This window comes from Cherax quadricarinatus, chromosome 44 (assembly GCF_038502225.1).
Source record: "Cherax quadricarinatus isolate ZL_2023a chromosome 44, ASM3850222v1, whole genome shotgun sequence".
Taxonomy (NCBI): domain Eukaryota; kingdom Metazoa; phylum Arthropoda; class Malacostraca; order Decapoda; family Parastacidae; genus Cherax; species Cherax quadricarinatus.
Genome location: NC_091335.1, coordinates 7,729,337 through 7,755,244, shown reverse-complemented (window position 1 = coordinate 7,755,244; position 25,908 = coordinate 7,729,337). Strand labels below are relative to the sequence as shown.

Genomic DNA, 25,908 nt, shown 5'->3' with positions numbered 1-25,908 from the left:
TGTGCCAAACCAAAATAAGTGGGAAAAGACAGTGGCTTTTTTTTATATCCCAATTTCTGCTGATAAGCAAAGAGTGCTACATGTCTAGTGAAGCATACCAAGAGAGGTTTATGACATTGCATCACTTCAAACAAAAGGCACCTCATAAATCAAATTTGACAGGTAAAGAATAACTAGAGGGCTGATATATAACTTCTTTAGGTGAAAAGAGGTTTGTTGAAGGTTATGCTCAGTTAGTGAAAGGAGGTAATAAGTAGAAGAGGAACAGAGCCTGAGGAGATCAATGAAAGGGGAGGGAAGCATCTTCTAATGAAATAAATGAGCAGACACACAGTCATGCTGATTATGAGGTACCACTCAGCTGTCCATGAAGAGTGGCAGTCCAGCATGGACTGGAGACTTGCCTGAACCTCCAGTTTTGATCCACCACATGAGCAGCATCATTCATATTGAGTATGCATGCCTGGAACACTAGGGAGATCAGATGTGACACCACCAATTGCTCCCCAAAAGTGCTTCTATGGGAAGGTACTCACTATAGCTTCCACATACAAAGGAAGATGCCAGAAGAATACCTGACACTGAAAGATATCCACAACTATACAGAAAGGCTGGAGACAAGAGGAGAAAAAGAATAATTATTATTATTTCCTCCAGATGATTTGAGAGCTACAGTTCACAGAAGGGTGAGGGATGATGTGTTACTTATGGATCAATAGTGGCTAAAGATGAGGGGGGACACCGCCATGGAACCCATTCTTGAAGAGGTGGTAAAGCAAATGTTTTTGGAAGAAGTGGGTAGCTACTTATAAAACATGTTGAAAATGAAGTGAAAGAAACTAAAAGTGTATCTACCTGCGTAAAAGAGGAAAAAAAGGGAGGTATAGAAGAAAATATTAGCTGAATGACCAACACAGAAGAATTCATGTACATGCCACCTCTCTCACCCTGAAGGCAAGTTGAAAAGGATGCATCAGCCAGCACCACCACCTTGCATATATCCTTCATCAGTTCTCCACCACCACAAAATACTGATCTGTTCACCAAGACACACAAGGCCAAGGGTGGAAGAAAGCACCCGAGAGACAAGACTTGCAGGAACTAATGTTGATCAATCTTTTCTAGATACATCACTCTATCCTCCAGGAAGTACCTGAGTGAATATTAAAGTTTGACAGAGGATGCCTGAAGGGCTCATACTTTCTCTCTTAACTAAGCAATCTATCTGTTCCCTTGCTTTCTGGATTTTTTTTTTTTTTACCTATTAGAAGTTTTCTTTTCTCAGAAAAATATGCTGAGAATCTCTCACCTTTTTTCTCATTTGCTATTGTTTTGCAAGGGGTTCCTATTAATAGACAAAAAATTTGGTCTTGGCTGAAGCGGTATAATGATAATGACAAGTTGTGGAAAGAGATGTATATAAAGATTAAGATATTAATGGGGAAACATTTTTGCCATGAAGAGCAAACCTTTTCCCTAATAAATGTCATAAATGGTATATGTTTTTTCCTGCAAATTTGTTTTTACCTGTTTTTGAAGATGTGTAAGTTTAGATCTTGAAAACAGAATGCCAACCATATGTTCTCGAAGATCATTGTTGCGTTCCTGTTCCTCTCCAGTTTCTATGTGTCCTGCACATACATCTCCTGCTTCTCCTCCTCTGTTTCCACTTTCTGCAGTTATTATGAGGCGGCCAAATACCTGCAAGAAGTATGAAGGGATGAATATCTCAAGAGAGATTTGAATCCATTTATAACTAGTGCTACTCTTTGTCTATCCCATTTCTCACTTCCATATACACACACACACATACCTGTACTGATTCTGAGGGTTCTTTTATCATTATATCCCAGAGTGAGGCAATACTTCATTGTTGACTGTCTGGTCAATGCTGCTATTTGTGGCTGGCAGGCCCATATAACTTTTGCAGTTTGACTGATCATGCATTTCCATAGGATGGAAAGTGACCCCATCAAAGTATCATAAAAGGAGAATATTTAAAGAATATCATGGACTAGATGCAAAACAGAACTAAACCTAAATAGCCTTACCTGTCCTGTAATAAGCCTGAACACTTTAAGTGTTTCCTGTTCACAGGCACGATGCTGTATAGTTAGAGGAGAATGCTGACGTAGAGGTCGTGAACTCATTCCTCCTTCACCATCACCAGTGCCAAGAGCCCTGACTTGCCTCACTCGAACACTTTGGTCAGGCCCTCGTATTTCAATGACAATGGTGGAAATTAAATCACCTGAAACATATGTAAATAAATGTAATTTTACTAAGATTATGCATGATTATAATAAGGGTTCTAACTCCACTTAAAATGTTAAAAAGTTTTTTTTTAGAAACTCAACCTTATCTTGTGATTTAAGTACATAATGTAGTTGATAAAGTACTATATGGATGTCAAAACTGTAGCTAGAAATGACTTGTGTGTGTGTATTTTCTAATCATAGAGTTAGAACTAAAGAAGGAGTAGCAATAATGTTGAAGGGTAAGTTATGGCAGGAAAAGAGGGACTATATATGTATTAATTCAAGGATTATGTGGAGTAAAATAAAGGTTAGATGTGAAAAGTGGGTTATAGTAAGCATATATGCACCTGGAGAAGAGAGAAGTGTAGAGAGAGAGAGAGAGAGAGAGAGAGATTTTGGGAAATGTTGAGTGAATGTGTGGGGAGTTTTGAACCAAGTGTGAGAGTAACGGTGGTTGGGGATTTCAATGCTAAAGTGGGCAAAAAAGTTGTAGAGGGAGTAGTAGGTAAATTTGGGGTGCCAGGGGTAAATGAAAATGGGAAGCCTTTAATTGAGCTATGTGTGGAAAGAGGTTTGGTAATAGGTAATACATATTTTATGAAAAAGAGGATAAATAAATATACAAGGTATAACATAGCACGTAATGAAAGTACAGTAGTTTGTTAGAGTATGTATTGGTGGATAAAAGGTTGATGGGTAGGCTCCAGGATGTACACGTTTATAGAGGAGTAACTGATATATTGGATCATTATTTAGTTGTAGCTACAGTTAGAGTAAGAGGTAGATGGGAAAAGAGGAAACTGGCAACAACAAGCAAGAGGGAGGTGAAAGTGTATAAACTAAGGGAGGAGGAAGTTCGGGTGAGATATAAGCAACTATTGGCAGAAAGGAAGGCTGGTGCAAGTATGAGTAGTGGGGAGGTTGAAGAGTATGCAGTATTAGAATGTGGGGCAGAAGTTTGTGGTTATAGGAAGGTGGGTGCAGGAGGAAAGAGGAGTGATTGGTGGAATGATGAAGTAAAGGGAGTGATAAAAGAGAAAAAGTTAGCTTATGAGAGGTTTTTACAAAGCAGAATTGTTATAAGAAGAGTAGAGTATATGGAGAGTAAAAAAAAGGTAAAGAGAGTGGGGAGAGAGTGCAAAAGGAGAGCACATGATAGAGTGGGACATGCACTGTCAAGAAATTTTAATGAAAATAAGAAAAAATTTTGGAGTGAGTTAAACAAGTTAAGAAAGCCTAGAGAACGAATGGATTTGTTAGTTAAAAACAGAGTAGGGGAGTTAGAGGTTTTGGGTAGATGGCGAGAATATTTTGAGGAACTTTTAAATGTCGACGAAGAAAAGGAGGCGGTAATTTCATGCATTGGCCAGGGAGGTATACCATCTTTTAGGAGTGAAGAAGATCAGGATGTGAGTGTGGGGGAGATGCATGAGGCATTACGTAGTATGAAAGGGGGTTAAGCAGCTGGATCTGACGGGATCATGACAGAAATGTTAAAAGCAGGGGGGCATATAGTGTTGGAGTGGTTGGCATTTTTGCTTAATAAATGTATGAAAGAGGGGAAGGTACCTAGGGATTGGGGGAGAGCATGTATAGTCCTTTTATATAAAGGGAAGGGGGACAAAAGAGATTGTAAAAATTATAGAGGAATAAGTTTACCGAGTATACCAGGAAAAGTGTACAGTAGGGTTATAATTGAAAGAATTAGAGGTAAGACAGAATGTAAGATTGTGGATGAGCAAGGAGGTTTCAGAGTGGGTAGGGGATGTGTAGATCAAGTGTTTACATTGAAACATATATGTGAACAGTATTTAGATAATGGTAGGGAAGTTTTTATTGCATTTATGGATTTAGAAAAGGCATATGATAGAGTGGATAGGGGAGCAATGTGGCAGATGTTGCAAGTATATGGAATAGGTGGTAAGTTACTAAATGCTGTCAAGAGTTTTTATGAGGATAGTGAGGCTCAGGTTAAGGTGTGCAGAAGAGAGGGAGACTACTTCCCGTTAAAAATAGGTCTTAGACAGGGATGTGTAATGTCACCATGGTTGTTTAATATATTTATAGATGGAGTTGTAAAGGAAGTAAATGCTAGGGTGTTTGGGAGAGGGGTGGAATTAAATTATGGGGAATCAAGTACAAAATGGGAAGTGACACAGTTGCTTTTTGCTGATGATACTGTGCTTATGGGAGACTCTAAAGAAAAACTGCAAAGGTTAGTGGATGAGTTTGGGAATGTGTGTAAAGGTAGAAAGTTGAAAGTGAACACAGAAAAGAGTAAGGTGATGAGGGTATCAAATGATTTAGATAAAGAAAAATTGGATATCAAATTGGGGAGGAGGAGTATGGAAGAAGTGAATGTTTTCAGATACTTGGGAGTTGATGTGTCGGCAGATGGATTTATGAAGGATGAGGTTAATCATAGAATTGATGAGGGAAAAAAGGTGAGTGGTGCATTGAGGCATATGTGGAGACAAAAAACATTATCTATGGAGGCAAAGAAGGGAATGTACAAAAGTATAGTAGTACCAACACTTTTATATGGGTGTGAAGCTTGGGTTGTGAATGCAGCAGCGAGGAGGTGGTTGGAGGCAGTAGAGATGTCCTCTCTAAGGGTAATGTGTGGTGTAAATATTATGCAGAAAATTCAGAGTGTGGAAATTAGAAGGTGTGGAGTTAATAAAAGTATTAGTCAGAGGGCTGAAGAGGGGTTGTTGAGGTGGTTTGGTCATTTAGAGATAATGGATCAAAGTAGAATGACATGGAGAGCATTTAAATCTGTAGGGAAAGGAAGGCGGGGTAGGGGGTCGTCCTCGAAAAGGTTGGAAGGGGTACGGGAGGTTTTTGTGGGCGCAGGGCTTGGACTTCCGGCAGGCATGCATGAGCGTGTTCGATAGGAGTGAATGGAGACGAATGGTATTTGGGACCTGACGATCTGTTGGAGAGTGTGTAGGGTAATATTTAGTGAAGGGATTCAGGGAAACTGGTTATTTTTATATAGCCGGACTTGAGTCCTGGAAATGGGAAGTACAATGCCTGCACTCTAAAGGAGGGGTTTCAGGATATTAACAGTTTGGAGGGATATGTTGTGCATTTTTATACGTATATGCTTCTAAACTGTTGTGTTCTGAGCACCTCTGCAAAAACAGTGATTATGTGTGAGTGAAGTGAGTGTTGAATGATGAAAGTATTTTCTTTTTGGGGATTTTCTTTCTTTTTGGGTCACCCTGCCTCAGTGGGAGATGGCCGACTTGTTAAAAAAAAAAAAAAATAATTTTATTAGTATCAAGGTTGAAACACTGACCAAAACTGCAAACTAAGGATGTAAAATAGACAGCATATTGAATGAAATGACCACAAATATTGCAGTGCTTCACTAATAAAGATTTATCCACACAAAGTCTCAGGAACATTACAGAACATGAGGGTTTGCAATTCACTTAATGTCTCCAGAATATGGAAACCCTCATTTTTAAGATGAATACCACTTAGTTATGCTGCAGTACATTAAATGTTATTTTACCTTAAGCAATTTCTTTTGAGTTTTGAATGATGTCAATTTCATTTATTTTAACTAGGGAGAAGTGCTAATCCTGTAGTGATCATTCAACACTTGGAGAATGGGAGGCATTTAGGTTCAATCCAAGAAGGGGATTAATCCAGATCCTTGGATCATGAACTCTTCACTGGTGTCATTCATCCCTCTCTTTAGAGGTAAATGATGTCTATAAGAGAAAATTAACAAATTCTGAATCATTCTCACTTGGAAGTACAGCATGAATCCAGCCAGTGAACCTGCTTTCCACATCCACTTTTTTTACTATCACCATATCATCACTGGCTCCACCACACTTGAAGACAACACTAGATACTTTATTCTGGAAAGTCATAAAATACAAGCATTTAATAGAAAATAAAATGAGACAACTGAGCTAAAGAGTAGTGCAGAGGCCCTGAAGCTGTACAAGTGAGAGGTACCCTTTTCCCTCTAGAGAGAGAAGCTCATAAAATCCTTAAGTGAAGAGGCAATGCTTTACATCTCAATTACTTAAAACTTGAGAATGCTCAGTTCAACCCATTAATAAATCAACCATATTCGTTGGGAAAAAAAAAAACTCACCCCAAGATCTCTACAATTGTCAATATGAACATAAACTGTCTGTGGCCGAACAGATGATGGGCAGGTGATGGTCAGAGCTTTCGTCTTGTTACGGTCTTCATCACCAGATTCCCAGAATGTTTCCGTGGAGGAGTCAGTCAGAGATGGGACCATTGCTTGCCTGCTTGACGCTCGGATCTCACACTCACTCATTAGGTCTTGTAGGCACTCAACTATACTCGTTACCTGGTTATAAAATGTTGAATCCTTTTTAATGACACTACAGTACTGTATATAATTACTATACACACACAGATGATGCAAACAGTCATATGTAAAGAAAGTACAAAAACTTGAAAAGCAATATAATAAAAACATCAAACAGATGGAATAATGCTATATATAAACAGGTGAAAGTGGATAACTGATCATAAATTGATCATAACTGATCATAGGAATTGATCAAGTAAGAGCATTTGAGGTAAACTGTGGTCCTCAGCAGAGGACCACAATTCAGCAGTGGAAGAAGCCAACATTTTTTAACACATTGGCCAACTCCCACCAAGGCAGGGTGACCTGAATAAGAAAAAGTTTTTCTTCTTTTTACATTTAGCAATTTATACAGGAAAAGGGGTTATTAGCCCCTTGCTCAAGAATTTTAGCCTAACTAACCAATCTAATGCTTTTCTAAACTTCTATCATACAAGATTCTTTAATTGTCTATGCATAGATTCCATGAACCCCTTAGAGGAATAGCAGCAGCTGGTATAATTTCTGTGAAACCAGTAATAGATTACTGCAGGCCCACCTTGATGACAAGCACTGAAATTACTGGAAAAAAAATCATTAGAGCAAAGTGGATAAACCACTTGGAGAACAAATATTCAGAAGCAAACAGTTCACTGTTTATTTAGCAAATTCCTGCACTATATTTCAAATCTATTAAACTACTGTATAAGAGTTGTGGAAATCCCTCAAGAGAGAGATGCATAAAAAAACTGCATTTATTTAGAATTAAAGAAATAATAAACAGTACAATAGACTAAATACTTAAGCTGGGATACCAAAAGCATAGCTCTAAGCCTGTATCTACAAACAGGTAATCATATGCCATATCCAAATATGTACAGTATTACTGTGAAGCCTAATTACTGAACATGTTTTAAGTCTTGCTAACAAAGTGTTCAGCAGTGTACTTGAAAATAAAGACATGATTAGAAGTATTACTGTGATGCTGCAGTAATGTGTTGGTAAGCACTTAGTCAACTAGGTTAAGCACCACTAGGTTTCAGCTAGTGACTGGATGGATGAACACGTAGACAGCCACAATAAGCCAAGGAACATCATAATGTATTTTTTCTATTTTAGAGCATAAAATGCACTGGATAGAAGAATATATAAAACAGACTCAAACATAAAAGTAAATTTCAACTGACCGGTCCGTGACTTTCATACATGGAGGTAACACCTTCCTCTCCAGCTCCCAATACCTCTTCAGATCGAGAAAGGATCTTAGAAATGTTGGAAAAGACATGACTTTGATGAAGGAAATCATGATCTGTCGGAGTAAATCGAAGGCCCCAGCATCTGCAGGATAACAAATTAAAATGATGCAGATACATTAGTCATTTAAATTAAACAAATAATTACTAAGGGTCAGCTTGATTAGGTTAACAATCATATTAATATATTTTTAATAAGAGTATGCAAATTCCATTTTTTTTAACATGTTAGCCATCTCCCACCAAGACAGAGTGACCCAAAAAAGAAAAATACTTCTGCCATCATTCATACATAATTACTGTCTTTGCAGAGGAAAAGACTGAAAAACTTTGGTACCCCAGGCAGGCTTATATTTTGGCACCCTTACAGACCAGTACCTACATACATTAGCATATTTGTTCAACACTTCTATAGTGGGTAACACTATTAGACCCAATAAAGATAATTTATATTAACTTTTACTTAATCTGATCCTCATCTTATGATGTGATTCTTAAATGTAATGATTATTTTAAGTAATATGTGAAGTAATATGTTTAAGTAATAGTGAATGGAGATGAATGGTTTTCGGGACCTGATGAGCTGTTGGAGTGTGATCAGGGTAATATTTTGTGAAGGGATTCAGGAAAACTGGTTAGCCAAACTTGAGTTCTGAAGGTGGGAAGTACAATGCCTGCACTTTAAAGGATGGGTTTAGGATACTGGCTCTTTGGAGTGACATCTGAACTGTTGCATCTGGGTGCCTCTGCAAAGACAGTGATTGTGTTTAACAGTGTTTCTTTCCTTTTTTTGGGTCACCGCATTGGCCATATCCCACTGAGGCGGGGTGGCCCAAAAGGAAAAACAAATTTATATAAAATTCACATGTTTAACAATAAATACAAAGCAGTTGGCAGACAGTGAACTTTTAGAATCTTCACAGTTCCAGACAATTTCTATTTTTTGTAACAAAAATTGATTATAAGTTCATTCATCATACCTGACAGCCATCATTTGCAATGGTGAGCCAGGAGGAAGTAGCATCATGAGATCTGCAACTGTCTGCAGTAACTGGTGAAATGTCCGAGGCAAAGGGTGGACTGCATCACCAGCAAGAGTTACGTCACTCAAAGGATGTTCCAGAACTACCATATCACCATCCTGTCATAAGTAACATTAGTTTAGATTAAATAAAAATGGAGAGGTCACTCAAATTAGATCAAATCATATACTGCAGTTCTTTCTTCTTTCTTTCAACACACCAGCCATATCCCACTAAGGCGGGGTGGCCCAAAAGAAAAAAACAAAAGTTTCTTTCTTTACATTTATTAATATATACAGGAGAAAGAGTTACTAGCCCCTTGCTCCTGGCATTTTAGTCACCTCTTACGAAATGCATGGCCCATGCACGCTTGCTGGAAGTCCAAGCCCCTCTCACACAAAACCTCCTTTACCCCTTCCTTTCAACCTTTTTGAGGACAACCCCTACCCCATCTTCTTTCTCCTACAGATTTATACGCTCTCCATGTCATTCTACTTTGATCCATTCTCTCTAAATGACCAAACCACCTCAACAACCCCTCTTCAGCCCTCTGACTAATACTTTTATTAACTCCACACCTTCTCCAAATTTCCACACTCCGAATTTTCTGCATAATATTTACACCACACATTGCCCTTAGACAGGACATCTCCACTGCCTCCAACCACCTCCTTGCTGCTAAATTCACAACCCAAGCTTCACACCCACATAAGTGTTGGTACTACTATACTTTTATACATTCCCTTCTTTGCCTCCATAGATAACGTTTTTTGTCTCCACATACACCTCAACGCACCACTCGCCTTTTTTTCCCTCATCAATTCTATGATTAACCTCATCCTTCATAAATCCATCCGCCGACACGTCAACTCCCAAGTATCTGAAAACATTCACTTCTTCCATACTCCTCCTCCCCAATTTGATATCCAATTTTTCTTTATCTAAATCATTTGATACCCCCATCACCTTACTGTTTTCTATGTTTACTTGCAACTTTCTACCTTTACACACATTCCCAAACTCATCCACTAACCTTTGCAATTTTTCTTTAGAATCTCCCATAAGCACAGTATAATCAGCAAAAAGCAACTGTGTCAATTCCCATTTTGTATTTGATTCCCCATAATTTAATCCCACACTTCTCCCAAACACCCTAGCATTTACTTCTTTTACAACCCCATCTATAAATATATTAAACAACCATGGTGACATTACACATGCCTGCCTAAGACCTACTTTTACTGGGAAGTAGTCTCCCTCTCTTCTACACACCCTAACCTGAGCTGCACTATCCTCATAAAAACTCTTTACAGCATTTAGTAACTTACCACCTATTCCATATACTTGCAACATCTGCCACATTGCTCCCCTATCCACTCTATCATATGCCTTTTCTAAATCCATAAATGCAATAAAAACTTCCCTACCTTTATCTAAATACTGTTCACATATATGCTTCATAATCCAACAAACTACTGTCATTTTGCCCTACATCATATCTTGTATACTTATTTATCCTCTTTTTCTTAAAATATGTATTACCTATAACTAAACCCCTTTCTATACAAAGTTCAATCAAAGGGCTCCCATTATCATTTACACCTGGCACCCCAAACTTACCTACCACACCCTCTCTAAAAGTTTCTCCTACTTTAGCATTCAGGTCCCCTACCACAATTACTCTCTCACTTGGTTCAAAGGTTCCTATACATTCACTTAACATCTCCCAAAATCTCTCTCTCTCCCGGCATTTTAGTCGCCTCATATGACACGCATGGCTTACAGGGGAAAGATTCTTTTCCACTTCCCCATGGACAATAGAAGAAATAAAGAAGAACAAGAGCTATTTAGAAAAAGGAGAAAAACCTAGATGCATGTATATATACATGCATGTGCGTGTCTGTGAAGTGTGACCAAAGTGTAAGTAGGAGTAGCAAGATATCCCTGTTATCTAGCGTGCTTATGAGACAGAAAAAGACTGTTGAGTAGACTTCAGGATGTACAAAGTCGGGACATGCCTGCGGAATGTCACATTCAGGGTTTTAAACTGTTCCAAGTAGATAGAAGTGTCGGGAAGGGAGGTGGGGTGGCATTGTATGTCCGAGATCGCTTGAACTGTTGCATAAAAACGGGTATTACGTCTGAAGTAACACATACAGAGTCTGTTTGGATAGAATTTTCAGAGGGGCATGAAAAATTAATTTTAGGTGTGATATACCGTCCCCCAAACTTAGGTAGGGACCAAGGGAGACTACTATGGGAGGAAATTGATAGGGCCACAAGGCACGATAATGTAGTAATTCTAGGAGACTTTAACTTTAGTCATATTGATTGGAATTTCTTGACTGGGAATTTAGAATCATACGACTTCTTAGTAGTTCAGGATTGTTTTTTGAAGCAGTTTGTGACAGAACCTACAAGGGGTAATAACCTGCTTGACTTAGTTCTGACAAACAATGAATCCCTTGTTAATAATTTAGAAGTTTCAGAGGAACTGGGTGCTAGCGACCACAAATCAATTACATTTAGCATTGAATGGAAGTATGATAGTAGGGATAACTCAGTAACAGTCCCAGATTTTCGCTTAGCAGATTACGATGGTCTTAGAGAACATTTGTCATCTGTTGACTGGGGTAACGAAGAGAGCTATCAATATGACAGTTTTCTGAACACTATACATGAGGCTCAAAGAATGTTTATCCCGTATAAAGAAATTAGATCAAATAGAAATGACCCAAAATGGATGAATAATAGGCTGAAATATCTACTAGGGCATAAGAAAGGAATTTATAGGCATATCAAAAGAGGTGAGGGTCATCTTATGAATCAGTATATTGACATTAAGAGGGACATTAAAAAGGGGATAAGAAAAGCTAAAAGGGACTATGAAGTTAAAGTTGCTAGGGATTCTAAAACTAACCCAAAAAGTTCTTTCCAGGTATATAGAACAAAAATCAGAGATAAGACAGGTCCCCTTAAAAGTAACTATGGGCTTCTACTGACAAAGAGAATGAAATGTGCTCGATTTTAAATAATTATTTTCTCTCGGTTTTTACACAGGAAGACACTAATAATATTCCAGTAATTAATTTTTATAGTGGGCCAGAAGAAGATAAATTATGTAACATCACAGTCACTAGTGAAATGGTTGTGAAGCAGATAGACCGATTGAAGCAAAATAAGTCACCGGGTCCTGATGAGGTTTTTTCAAGGGTTCTTAAGGAATGCAAAATGGAACTCTGTGAACCATTAACTAACATTTTTAATTTATCTCTTCAAACAGGTGTAGTGTCTGATATGTGGAAGATGGCTAATGTAATTCCTATTTTTAAAACAGGGGACAAGTCATTACCGTCAAATTACCACCCAATAAGCCTGACCTCAATTGTAGGCAAATTACTATAGTCAATTATAGCTCAGATTATAAGAAGCCATCTCGATAAGCATAGCTTGATTAATGATACTCAGCATGGATTCACAAGAGGCCGTTCTTGTCTAACTAATTTATTAACTTTCTTCAGTAAAGCTTTTGAGGCTGTTGACCACGATAAAGAATTTGATATTATTTACTTAGATTTTAGTAAGGCTTTTGATAGAGTTCTGCACAAAAGACTGTTAAAGAAAGTGGCAGCTCATGGCATTGGGGGAAGGGTGCTCTCGTGGATCGAGTCATGGCTCACAGACAGGAAGCAGAGAGTGTCCATAAATGGGGTTAAATCCGAGTGGGGATCAGTAACAAGTGGCGTTCCACAGGGGTCAGTCTTGGGCCCGTTGTTGTTTATAATATATATCAATGATCTTGATGAAGGAATTAGTAGTGATATGAGCAAATTCGCCGATGACACAAAGATAGGTAGGATAATTGATTCAAATGTAAATGTTAGTGAACTTCAGAAAGATTTAGACAAACTCTATTCTTGGTCAGAAAAGTGGCAGATGCAGTTCAATGTAGATAAATGCAAGGTTCTGAAGCTCGGGAGTGTCCATAACCCTAGCACTTACAAGTTAAATAATGTAGAACTTAGCCATACAGATTGCGAAAAGGACTTGGGGGTTATGGTAAGCAGCAACCTTAAACCAAGACAGCAATGCTTAAGCGTACGTAATAAGGCAAATAGATTATTGGGATTTATATCAAGAAGTGTAAGCAACAGAAGTCCAGAGGTCATACTGCAGCTTTATACATCATTAGTAAGGCCTCACCTAGATTATGCAGCTCAATTCTGGTTTCCATATTACAGAATGGATATAACAAAAAGATTAGGTGATGAAAGATTGAATATCAGATTGGAGGGAGAGAGTATGGAGGAGGTGAACGTATTCAGATATTTGGGAGTGGACGTGTCAGCGGATGGGTCTATGAAAGATGAGGTGAATCATAGAATTGATGAGGGAAAAAGAGTGAGTGGTGCACTTAGGAGTCTGTGGAGACAAAGAACTTTGTCCTTGGAGGCAAAGAGGGGAATGTATGAGAGTATAGTTTTACCAACGCTCTTATATGGGTGTGAAGCGTGGGTGATGAATGTTGCAGCGAGGAGAAGGCTGGAGGCAGTGGAGATGTCATGTCTGAGGGCAATGTGTGGTGTGAATATAATGCAGAGAATTCGTAGTTTGGAAGTTAGGAGGAGGTGCGGGATTACCAAAACTGTTGTCCAGAGGGCTGAGGAAGGGTTGTTGAGGTGGTTCGGACATGTAGAGAGAATGGAGCGAAACAGAATGACTTCAAGAGTGTATCAGTCTGTAGTGGAAGGAAGGCGGGGTAGGGGTCGGCCTAGGAAGGGTTGGAGGGAGGGGGTAAAGGAGGTTTTGTGTGCGAGGGGCTTGGACTTCCAGCAGGCATGCGTGAGCGTGTTTGATAGGAGTGAATGGAGACAAATGGTTTTTAATACTTGACGTGCTGTTGGAGTGTGAGCAAAGTAACATTTATGAAGGGATTCAGGGAAACCGGCAGGCCGGACTTGAGTCCTGGAGATGGGAAGTACAGTGCCTGCACTCTGAAGGAGGGGTGTTAATATTGCAGTTTAAAAACTGTAGTGTAAAGCACCCTTCTGGCAAGACAGTGATGGAGTGAATGATGGTGAAAGTTTTTCTTTTTCGGGCCACCCTGCCTTGGTGGGAATCGGCCGGTGTGATAATAATAAATAAAATAAATTCGTTAGAAAACATTCAGCGTAGGATGACTAAATTAATACATAGCATTAGAAATCTTCCTTATGAAGAAAGATTGAAGACTCTTAAGTTACATTCACTTGTTAGACGAAGAATGAGGGGAGACCTGATCGAAGTGTATAAGTGGAAGATAGGTATTAATAAAGGGGATATTAACAAGGTCTTGAGGATATCTCTCCAAGAGAGAACCCGCAGTAATGGATTTAAATTAGATAAGTTTAGATTTAGAAAGGACATAGGAAAGTATTGGTTTGGAAATAGGGTAGTTGATGAGTGGAACAGTCTACCTAGTTGGGTTATTGAGGCTAGGACTTTGGGTAGTTTCAAATTTAGGTTGGATAAGTACATGAGTGGGAGGGGTTGGATTTGAGTGGGACTTGCACATCAGAGCTTATTTCTTGGGTAGCATTGAAAATTGGGTAGGGCAAATGTTTTGTTAGTGGGATGAATTGTAAAGGACCTGCCTAGTATGGGCCAACAGGCCTGCTGCAGTGTTCCTCCTTTCTTATGTTCTTAGAGGGGCCACAGATATATCAGATCACTTCTTAGTTGTAGCTACACTGAGAGTAAAAGGTAGATGGGATACAAGGAGAATAGAAGCATCAGGGAAGAGAGAGGTGAAGGTTTATAAACTAAAAGAGGAGGCAGTTAGGGTAAGATATAAACAGCTATTGGAGGATAGATGGGCTAATGAGAGCATAGGCAATGGGGTCGAAGAGGTATGGGGTAGGTTTAGGTTTAAAAATGTAGTGTTAGAGTGTTCAGCAGAAGTTTGTGGTTACAGGAAAGTGGGTGCGGGAGGGAAGAGGAGCGATTGGTGGAATGATGATGTAAAGAGAGTAGTAAGGGAGAAAAAGTTAGCATATGAGAAGTTTTTACAAAGTAGAAGTGATGCAAGGAGGGAAGAGTATATGGAGAAAAAGAGAGAGGTTAAAAGAGTGGTAAAGCAATGTAAAAAGAGAGCAAATGAGAGAGTGGGTGAGATGTTATCAACAAATTTTGTTGAAAATAAGAAAAAGTTTTGGAGTGAGATTAACAAGTTAAGGAAGCCTAGAGAACAAATGGATTTGTCAGTTAAAAATAGGAGAGGAGAGTTATTAAATGGAGAGTTAGAGGTATTGGGAAGATGGAGGGAATATTTTGAGGAATTGTTAAATGTTGAAGAAGATAGGGAAGCTGTGATTTCGTGTATAGGGCAAGGAGGAATAACATCTTGTAGGAGTGAGGAAGAGCCAGTTGTGAGTGTGGGGGAAGTTCGTGAGGCAGTAGGTAAAATGAAAGGGGGTAAGGCAGCCGGGATTGATGGGATAAAGATAGAAATGTTAAAAGCAGGTGGGGATATAGTTTTGAAGTGGTTGGTGCAATTATTTAATAAATGTATGGAAGAGGGTAAGGTACCTAGGGATTGGCAGAGAGCATGCATAGTTCCTTTGTATAAAGGCAAAGGGGACAAAAGAGAGTGCAAAAATTATAGGGGGATAAGTCTGTTGAGTATACCTGGTAAAGTGTATGGTAGAGTTATTATTGAAAGAATTAAGAGTAAGACGGAGAATAGGATAGCAGATGAACAAGGAGGCTTTAGGAAAGGTAGGGGTGTGTGGACCAGGTGTTTACAGTGAAACATATAAGTGAACAGTATTTAGGCAAGTCTAAAGAGGTCTTTGTGGCATTTATGGATGGGGTTGTAAGAGAAGTAAATGTGAGGGTCTTGGCAAGAGGCGTGGAGTTAAATGATAAAGAATCACACAAAGTGGGAGTTGTCACAGTTGCTCTTTGCTGATGACACTGTGCTCTTGGGAGATTCTGAAGAGAAGTTGCAGAGGTTGGTGGATGAATTTGGTAGGGTATGCAAAAGAAGAAAATTAAAAGTGAATACAGGAAAGAGTAAGGTTATGAGGATAACAAAAAGATTAGGTGATGAAAGATTGGATATCAGATTGGAGGGAGAGAGTATGGAGGAGGTGAATGTATTCAGATATCTGGGAGTGGACGTGTCAGCGGACGAGTCTATGAAAGATGAGGTGAATCATAGAATTGATGAGGGGAAAAGGGTGAGCGGTGCACTTAGGAGTCTCTGGAGACAGAGAACTTTGTCCTTGGAGGCAAAGAGGGGAATGTATGAGAGTACAGTTTTACCAACGCTCTTATATGGGTGTGAAGCATGGGTGATGAATGTTGCAACGAGGAGAAGGCTGGAGGCAGCGGAGATGTCATGTCTGAGGGCAATGTGTGGTGTGAATATAATATGCAGAGAATTCGTAGTTTGGAAGTTAGGAGGAGGTGCGGGATTGCCAAAACTGTTGTCCAGAGGGCTGAGGAAGGGTTGTTGAGGTGGTTCAGACATGTAGAGAGAATGGAGCAAAACAGAATGACTTCAAGAGTGTATCAGTCTGTAGTGGAAGGAAAGCGGGGTAGGGGTCGGCCTAGGAAAGGTTGGAGGGAGGGGGTAAAGGAGGTTTTGTGTGCGAGGGGCTTGGACTTCCAGCAGGCATGCGTGAGTGTGTTTGATAGGAGTGAATGGAGACAAATGGTTTTTAATACTTGACGTGCTGTTGGAGTGTGAGCAAAGTAACATTTATGAAGGGATTCAGGGAAACTGGCAGGCCAGATTTGAGTCCTGGAGATGGGAAGTACAGTGCCTGCACTCTGAAGGAGGGGTGTTAATGTTGCAGTTTAACCCTTTCAGGGTCCAAGGCCCAAATCTGGAGTCACGCACCAGTGTCCAAGAATTTTCAAAAAAAAAAATTGTTATTTTTTCTTATGAAATCATAGAGAATCTTTTTGTGAAGGTAATAAAACAAAAAGTACGAAATTTGGTGGAAAATTGACGAAATTATGCTCTCGCGAATTTTGATGTGTCAGCGATATTTACGAATCGGCGATTTTGCCGACTTTGACTCCCATTTTAGGCCAATTACATTATTCCAATCAACCAAATTCTTAGCTATTTCACTAGTATTACTTCTATTCTATCGACTGAGCACAAGAAATCGCCAAGTCAACTGTTTCAACTACAAAATAAAGTGATCGGAAATTGTTAATTTGGCCAATTTAACACAAAGTTCAAAATATTCCAATTTCAAAACAGGGTCCAGAATAAACAATGTAGGCATTCCTGGCACTAAACTAACATTTCCTCTGTTCATTAGTTATGTTTTGAGGCTTTACAAATAAATTCCATTTTGATTTTTTATTCACATAGTGAATTTTTATTCACACCAAAAAATAGAAGATTTACTGTTATGCAATACTGTAATAATTGTATAAATATCATCACCATATTTGTGAATGTATATTAGACCCACCAGCTGACGTGTATTAGATGTGTGAGGTCGTTTGTTTACTCTTGAATATCGGCAAAAATTTAACATTTCTGCTACTCTGAGCTCAGTTTCAAGCCATTTCCAGTGCTAAAACCAATCAAAATCATCTCTATTTCTGTAATATGTCTTCCATTCTATCAAATGAGACCAAGAAATCGCAAATACAACTATAAAAAACATACGAAAAAACACTGCAAAGTTGCTGTTTTAATCGAAAAATCATGATTTAATTTTTTTTCTCTCATTATACACAGTGTGCTGCAGGATCTGTTTTATGTGGTGCACACATATCACATAGATGTATTCTCTCATATCTAGGCCCAAATGTACCACTCACAGTTTATCAGAGTGAGCTGAGCTCATGGTGTAGATCTACGGTTTGGACCCTGAACGTAAAGCCGTAGATCTACGGGACGGACCCTGAAAGGGTTAAAAACTGTAGTGTAAAGCACCCTTCTGGCAAGACAGTGATGGAGTGAATGATGGTGAAAGTTTTTCTTTTTCGGGCCACCCTGCCTTGGTGGGAATCAGCCAGTGTGTTAATAATAATAAAATAATGTATTTATAATTTTTTTGTATGTAAAACTATAGCTATTGTTTAAAAAATGAATTTTTTGTAAATATTTTTGTGGGTCTGGAATGGATTAACTGGATTTTCATTATTTCTTATGGGAAATATTGCTTCGAGTTTCGACTTTAGAATTACCTCCTGGAACAGATTAAGTTCGAAACTCGGGGTACCACTGTACATGCATGTGTAGTGTGACCTAAGTGTAAGTAGAAGAAGCAAGATATACCTGTTATCCAGCAAGATACACCTGTTATGAGACAGAAAAATAGACACCAGCAATCCTACCATCACATAAAACAATTACAGGTAGTACCTCCCTGGGTGGTTGCTGTCTACCAACCTACTAATCGCTGGATATGATGGTGATAAATGTACAAATTGTATTTAATTAAGTTTTCCTCACCAAATCATGAGACTTGTCTCTTAGATGAGGATGGTCTTGTGGATTGTGGTCATCTGAAGGAGGCTGAATGGGAGGATTGGAAGGTGTAAGAGCAGCAACAAAGCACCACAAAAGGTCATGCAGACAAGTTGGCTGAGTTACACTTCGAAGCAACCAGTTTAGAGCCTGAAAATGTAAAGATGGTTTGCATTATATGTTGCATGCACTTTGTAAATGAATGAATGGCATACAATATTGATAAGATAAAGAATTAGACATGTGCAACATCTGGGTATCTTTATTTGTAGATGTTTTGCCTCCAGTGGCTTTATCAATACGATACAAGGAATTAACGTTAAGACCGTAGAACTATATACGTACACAAGATGAGGTAACCAGTCCCTCTGCCTTGGAGTTGGTGAAGAGCACCAACCCTCATCACCTTACTCTTTCCTATATTCACTCTTAATTTCCTTCTTTTACATACCCTGCCAAATTTGTCCACCAACCTCAAAAATTTTTCTTCAAATCTCCCAGAAGCACAGTGTCACTGGCAAAAAGCAACTTTCACAACTGCCACTTTTTATCAAATTTTTAATTTTTTTATGGCCACACCCCTCCCCAACACCCCTGCATTCACTTCTTCTACAACCCCATCTATAAATATGTTAAATAACCATGGTGACATCATGCATTTCTGTCTAAGGCCTAGTTTTACTGGAGAATAATCTCTCTCTCTCCTACATACCTTAACCTGAGCCTCACCATCTTCATAAAAACTCTTAACTGCTTTCAGTAACTTATCATCTATTCCTTACACTTGTTTCTCTGTCCACCCAATCATATACCTTTTCTAAAACCCTAACTGCATTGGAAACTTCCTTACCTTTATCTAACTGTTGTTCATTTATATACTTCCATGTAAAACATCCCCTATCCTTCCTAAATTCTCCTTTACCAGGTCTTTCTTACTTTCAACACACCGGCCGTATCCCACCAAGGCAGGGTGGCCCAAAAAGAAAAACGCAAGTTTTTCTTAAATTTAGTAATTTATATGGGAGAAGGGGTTACTAGCCCCTTGCTCCCGGCATTTTAGTCGCCTCTTACGACATGCATGGCTTACGGAGGAAGAGTTCTGTTCTACTTCCCCATGGAAATAAGAGGAAATAAACAAGAACAAGAACTAGTAAATGAACTAGTAAGAAAATAGAAGAAAACCCAGAGGCGGTTTGTATATATATGCTTGTACATGCTGTGTAGTATGGCCTAAATATAAGTAGAAGTAGCAACATGTACATACCTAAAATTTTTTGTTTGTGAAACAGAAAAAAAGACCAGCAATCCTACCATCATGTAAAACAAATACAGGTTTCTGTTTTACACTCACTTGGCAGTACGGTAGTACCTCCCTGGGTGGATGCTGTCTATCAACATACTACCTACAACTCAAACTTTTTTTTTTTTTTTCAACAAATCGGCTGTCTCCCACCTTTCTGCCAATAGTTGCTTATATCTCACCCTAACTTCCTCCTCCCTTAGTTTATACACTTCCACCTCACTCTTACTTGTTGTTGCCATTTTCCTTTTGGCCCATCTACCTCTTACTCTAACTCTAGCTACAACCAAATAATGATCCAATACATCAGTTGCCCCTCTATAAACATGTACATCCTAAAGCCTACCCATCAACCTTTTATCCATCAATACATAATCTAACAAACTACTTTCATTATGTGCTATATCATACCCTGTATACTTATTTATCCTCTTTCATAAAATGTGTATGTATTACTTATTACCAAACCTCTTTCTACACATAGTTCAATTAAAGGCTCCCCATTTTCATTTACCCATGGCACATCAAATTTACCATACTACTCCCTCCACAACATTTGTACCACTTTAGTATTGAAATCCCCAACCACAAGTGCTCTCACACTTGGTTCAAAACTCCCCATGCACTCAACATTTCCAAAAAAATCTCTCTCTCCTCTACACTTATCTCTTCTCAGGTGCATAAATGCTTACTATAACCCACTTTTCACATCCAACCCTTATATTACTTCACATAATCCTTGAATTAATACATTTATATTCCCTCTTTTCCTGCCATAACTTATCCTTCAACATTATTGCTACTCCTTCTTTAGCTCTAACTCTATTTGAAACCCTTGACCTAATCCCATTTATTTCTCCCCACGGAAACTCTCTCACCCCCTTCAGCTTCTTTCACTTAAAGCCAGGACATCCAGCTTCTTCTCATTCATAATATCCACAATCATCTCTTTCTTATCATTTGCACAACATCCACGCACATTCAAACATCCCACCTTGATGGCTTTCTTCTTTTTCTTTCTAGTAGGCTATACAGGAAAAGGGGTTGCTAGCCCACTGCTGACTTTTACAAGAAGCATGGCTTACGGAGGAAAGATTCTTATTCCACTTCCTCATGGATATAAAAGGAAAAACAATAAGAACAAGAACTATTAAGATAAAATCAAAGAAAGCTCAGATGAGTGTGTATACATAAATGTGTACATGAATGTGTATTGTGACCTAAGTTTAAGTAGAAGTAGCAAGACGTATCTGAAATCTTGCATGTTTATGAGACAGAAAAAAGACACCAGCAATCCTACCATCATGCAAAACAATTACAGGCTTTCGTTTTACACTCACTTGGCAGGACGGCAGTACCTCCCTGGGTGGTTGCTGTCTACCAACCCATTACAAACTTATTTCCCTATAATTTTTACACTCTTTTGTCCCCCCCCCTTTCCTTAATATAAGGGAACTATGTACACTCTCTGCCAATTCCAAGGTCCTTCCCCTCTTTCATATATTTACTGAAGGAAAGTACCAACCACTCTAAAAGTATACCTCCACTTCCTTGTAACATTACTGTCTTGATCCCATCAATCTCAGCTGCCTGACTCACGAAATCGTAATGACACGATTGCAAACAAACCATACCCCGGCCATACCCCTGCCACACTCACATCTGGCTCTTCCTCACTCCTAAAGGATGTTGTGCCTCCCTGACCAATGCATGAAATCACTACCTCCCTTTCTACAGCAACATTTAACAGCTCCTCAAAATATTCCTGCCATCCTCCTAATACCTCCAATGCCACCCACTCTCTCATTTGCTACCCTTTTATATTCTCTCACCACTCTCTTAACCTCCCTTTTACTCTCCATGTACTCAACCCTCCTTGTATCACTTCTGCTTTGTAAAAACTTCTCATATGCTAACTTTTCTCCTTTACCACTCTCTCTTTATATTATTATTCTACCAATTGCTCATCTTCCCTCCTGCACCCACCTTCCTATATCCATAAACTTCTGCTGCACACTCTAACACCGCATTCTTAAATTTAACCCAGACCTCTTCAACCTCATTACCTATGCTTTCACTAGCCCATCTTTCTCCCTAACTAGCTCCTCATCCTCCTTTTGTTTATAAACTTTCACTTCTCTCTTACTCACTGAGGCCATTCTCCTTATGCTCCATCTACCTCTTACTGTCACTGTAACTACAACTAAATATGATCTGATATATCTACTGCACCTCTATAAGCATGCAAATCCAGAAGTCTACCCCTCAACCTTTTATCCACCAATGCATAGTCCAACAAACTACTGCCATTACATCCTATATCAGATCTTGCATACTTATTTATTTTCTTTTTCTTAAAATATATACGTCTTTCTTTTCTTTCAACACACCAGCCGTATCCCATCAGGGTGGGGTGGCCCAAAAGGAAAAACAAAAGTTTCTCCTTTTACATTTAGTAATATATACAGGAGAAGAGGTTACTAGCCCCTTGCTCCTGGCATTTTAGTCGCCTCTTACAACACGCATGGCTTACAGAGGAAGAATTCTGTTCCACTTCCCCATGGAGGTAAGAGGAAATAAACAAGAACAAGAACTAGAAAGAAAATAGAGGAAAACCCAGAGGGGTGTGTATATATATGCTTGTACATGTATGTGTAGTGTGACCTAAGTGTAAGTAGAAGTAGCAAGACGTACCTGAAACCTTGCATGTTCATGAGACAGAAAAATGGACACCAGCAATCCTACCATCATGTAAAACAATTACAGGTTTCCGTTTTACACTCACTTGGCAGGACGGTAGTACCTCCCTGGGCGGTTGCTGTCTACCAACCTACTACCTAGAAAATATATACGTATTACCTATTATTTTTATTACTACAACTACTACTACTATTTGCATTCAGAAGTCAGAGTAACCATACTCATATCCACAATTTTTATACTTTAATTTCAAGTACTATACTCATACTTGGCCTTCTTAGTCCTATGTGTTACTGAAAGAACAAAGTTCTCTTCCCTCATAATCCATCACGGATGGCAAAAATAGTTTGACATTTGCATTAGTTTTAAAAATTTGAAGTTTGAAAGGAAATGTGTATAAGTTGTTACACAAGAACCCAAATTCTACTAAACCATACCTGCATGGCATATACTCTTGCAGCTGCTTTCCGAGTTGCATGTCTCATTGCAAATGCAAGAGTTTCCAGGTCATGATTCTGGAAAATAAAAGCCATGATAGGTCTGATAATGACCTGACGTGCTCGCCCGCCTGGATCACCAGCTGGTCCACCTCCTCTTTCGATACAGCCAGCCAAACGTTCCAGCGCAGCTGAGGGGTGTACCAATAAGGAGCTACCACCACTATCAACTGCAAAAGAAAACAGGGAACAGTGACTGAGTGAGCAACATAATTTCCTGCTAATCTTTACTAATTTTACACATCAGTGCAAAGCACAATTACTAATACTGTCCTCACCTGCATTTTCGCCACTACTATTGTTGCGTTTCCTGAGAATAACAGTAGCCTTATGATCATGTTCAACTTGAGAGGCTGATGCAGATGCAGCCGCAGAGCTCCAGTCTTGTCCTGAGGTGCCCACTGTGACCGAGATAGAACGATGGAATGGACGGCCTCGAGGCATCTCTGTATCAGATGCAGGAGATTCTTGGTGTGAAGCCCCTTTTGTAAAATAAAATCATTCATTATAATTATCAGAAATTACCTTTAAAACATTAAATTAAAAAAATTGGAAAAAAACATAATTCTATAATAATTCTGATTCAAAAACTGTTGCATAAGCTTTACTGTTGTATAATCCACTGTCAGAGAATAATAAACAGCAATACGTACATCAATAAAAGATAAAAGAGAAAAAGGTAGCTTATGAGAGGTTTTTACAAAGCAGAAGTGTTATAAGAAGAGCAGAGTATATGGAGAGTAAAAGAAAGGTGAAGAGAGTGGTGAGAGAGTGCAAAAGGAGAGCAGATGATAGAGTGGGAGAGGCACTGTCAAGAAATTTTAATGAAAATAAGAAAAATTTTTGGAGTGAGTTAAACAAGTTAAGAAAACCTAGGGAAAGTATGGATTTGTCAGTTAAAAACAGAGTAGGGGAGTTAGTAGATGGGGAGATGGAGGTATTAGGTAGATGGCGAGAATATTTTGAGGAACTTTTAAATGTTAAGGAAGAGAGAGAGGCAGTAATTTCATGCACTGGTCAGGGAGGTATACCATCTTTTAGGAGTGAAGAAGAGCAGAATGTAAGTGTGGGGGAGGTACGCGAGGCATTACGTAGAATGAAAGGGGGTAAAGCAGCAGGAACTGATGGGATCATGACAGAAATGTTAAAAGCAAGGGGTATATAGTGTTGGAGTGGTTGGTATTTTTGTTTAATAAATGTATGAAAGAGGGGAAGGTACCTAGGGATTGGCAGAGAGCATGTATAGTCCCTTTATATAAAGGGAAAGGGGACAAAAGATTGTAAAAATTATAGAGGAATAAGTTTACTGAGTATACCAGGAAAAGTGTACGGTAGGGTTATAATTGAAAGAATTAGAGGTAAGACAGAATGTAGGATTGCGGATGAGCAAGGAGGTTTCAGAGTGGGTAGGGGATGTGTAGATCAAGTGTTTACATTGAAGCATATATGTGAACAGTATTTAGATAAAGGTAGGGAAGTTTTTATTGCATTTATGGATTTAGAAAAGGCATATGATAGAGTGGATAGAGGAGCAATGTGGCAGATGTTGTAAGTATATGGGATAGGTGGTAAGTTATTAAATGCTGTAAAGAGTTTTTATGAGGATAGTGAGGCTCAGGTTAGGGTGTGTAGAAGAGAGGGAGACTACTTCCCGGTAAAAGTAGGTCTTAGACAGGGATGTGTAATGTCACCATGGTTGTTTAATATATTTATAGATGGGGTTGTAAAGGAAGTAAATGCTAGGGTGTTTGGGAAAGGGGTGGGATTAAATTTTGGGGAATCAAATTCAAAATGGGAATTGACACAGTTACTTTTTGCTGATGATACTGTGCTTATGGGAGATTCTAAAGAAAAATTGCAAAGGTTAGTGGATGAGTTTGGGAATGTGTGTAAAGGTAGAAAGTTGAAAGTGAACATAGAAAAGAGTAAGGTGATGAGGGTATCAAATGATTTAGATAAAGAAAAATTGGATATCAAATTGGGGAGGAGGAGTATGGAAGAAGTGAATGTTTTCAGATACTTGGGAGTTGACGTGTCGGCGGATGGATTTATGAAGGATGAGGTTAATCATAGAATTGATGAGGGAAAAAAGATGAGTGGTGCATTGAGGTATATGTGGAGTCAAAAAATGTTATCTATGGAGGCAAAGAAGGGAATGTATGAAAGTATAGTAGTACCAACACTCTTATATGGGTGTGAAGCTTGGGTGGTAAATGCAGCAGCGAGGAGACGGTTGGAGGCAGTGGAGATGTCCTGTTTAAGGGCAATGTGTGGTGTAAATATTATGCAGAAAATTCGGAGTGTGGAAATTAGCAAAAGGTGTGGAGTTAATAAAAGTATTAGTCAGAGGGCAGAAGAGGGGTTGTTGAGGTGGTTTGGTCATTTAGAGAGAATGGATCAAAGTAGAATGACATGGAAAGCTTATAAATCTATAGGGGAAGGAAGGCGGGGTAGGGGTCGTCCTCGAAAGGGTTGGAGAGAGGGGTTAAAGGAGGTTTTGTGGGCAAGGGGCTTGGACTTCCAGCAAGCGTGCGTGAGCGTGTTAGATAGGAGTGAATGGAGACGAATGGTACTTGGGACCTGACGATCTGTTGGAGTGTGAGCAGGGTAATATTTAGTGAAGGGATTCAGGGAAACCGGTTATTTTCATATAGTCGGACTTGAGTCCTGGAAATGGGAAGTACAATGCCTGCACTTTAAAGGAGGGGTTTGGGATATTGGTAGTTTGGAGGGATATGTTGTGTATCTTTATATGTGTATGCTTCTAAACTGTTGTATTCTGAGCACCTCTGCAAAAACAGTGATAATGTGTGAGTGTGGTGAAAGTGTTGAATGATGATGAAAGTATTTTCTTTTTGGGGATTTTCTTTCTTTTTTGGGTCACCCTGCCTCAGTGGGAGACGGCCGACTTGTTGAAAAAAAAAAAAAAAAAATGTACATCAAATATAAGGTTATTTCACCTCACCTCAACATTTTCAGGTATGAATCCAGTATGTGAACAGGCACTTCGTTCATCTGTCTTCATAAAAAAAAAAGCATGTGCCTTGTT

The 25,908-nt window shown here is 39.0% G+C and overlaps 1 protein-coding gene across 4 annotated transcripts in view; it reads right to left on the bottom strand.

The window, feature by feature from the left end:
- The window catches only part of hiw (MYC binding protein highwire), a 300,830-nt gene that overhangs the window by 32,312 nt on the left and 242,610 nt on the right, over positions 1–25,908 (bottom strand). For all 4 annotated transcript variants that reach the window (XM_053789308.2, XM_070094063.1, XM_070094064.1 and 1 more), the window contains 9 exons: positions 23,138–23,341; positions 22,800–23,029; positions 18,348–18,512; positions 8,840–9,000; positions 7,794–7,944; positions 6,379–6,603; positions 6,022–6,136; positions 2,052–2,251; positions 1,528–1,701 (listed from right to left, as the gene is read on the bottom strand). In XM_053789308.2, the coding sequence (XP_053645283.1) occupies positions 1,528–1,701; positions 2,052–2,251; positions 6,022–6,136; positions 6,379–6,603; positions 7,794–7,944; positions 8,840–9,000; positions 18,348–18,512; positions 22,800–23,029; positions 23,138–23,341 (1,625 nt within the window). The remainder of the gene's footprint in view (positions 1–1,527; positions 1,702–2,051; positions 2,252–6,021; positions 6,137–6,378; positions 6,604–7,793; positions 7,945–8,839; positions 9,001–18,347; positions 18,513–22,799; positions 23,030–23,137; positions 23,342–25,908) is intronic.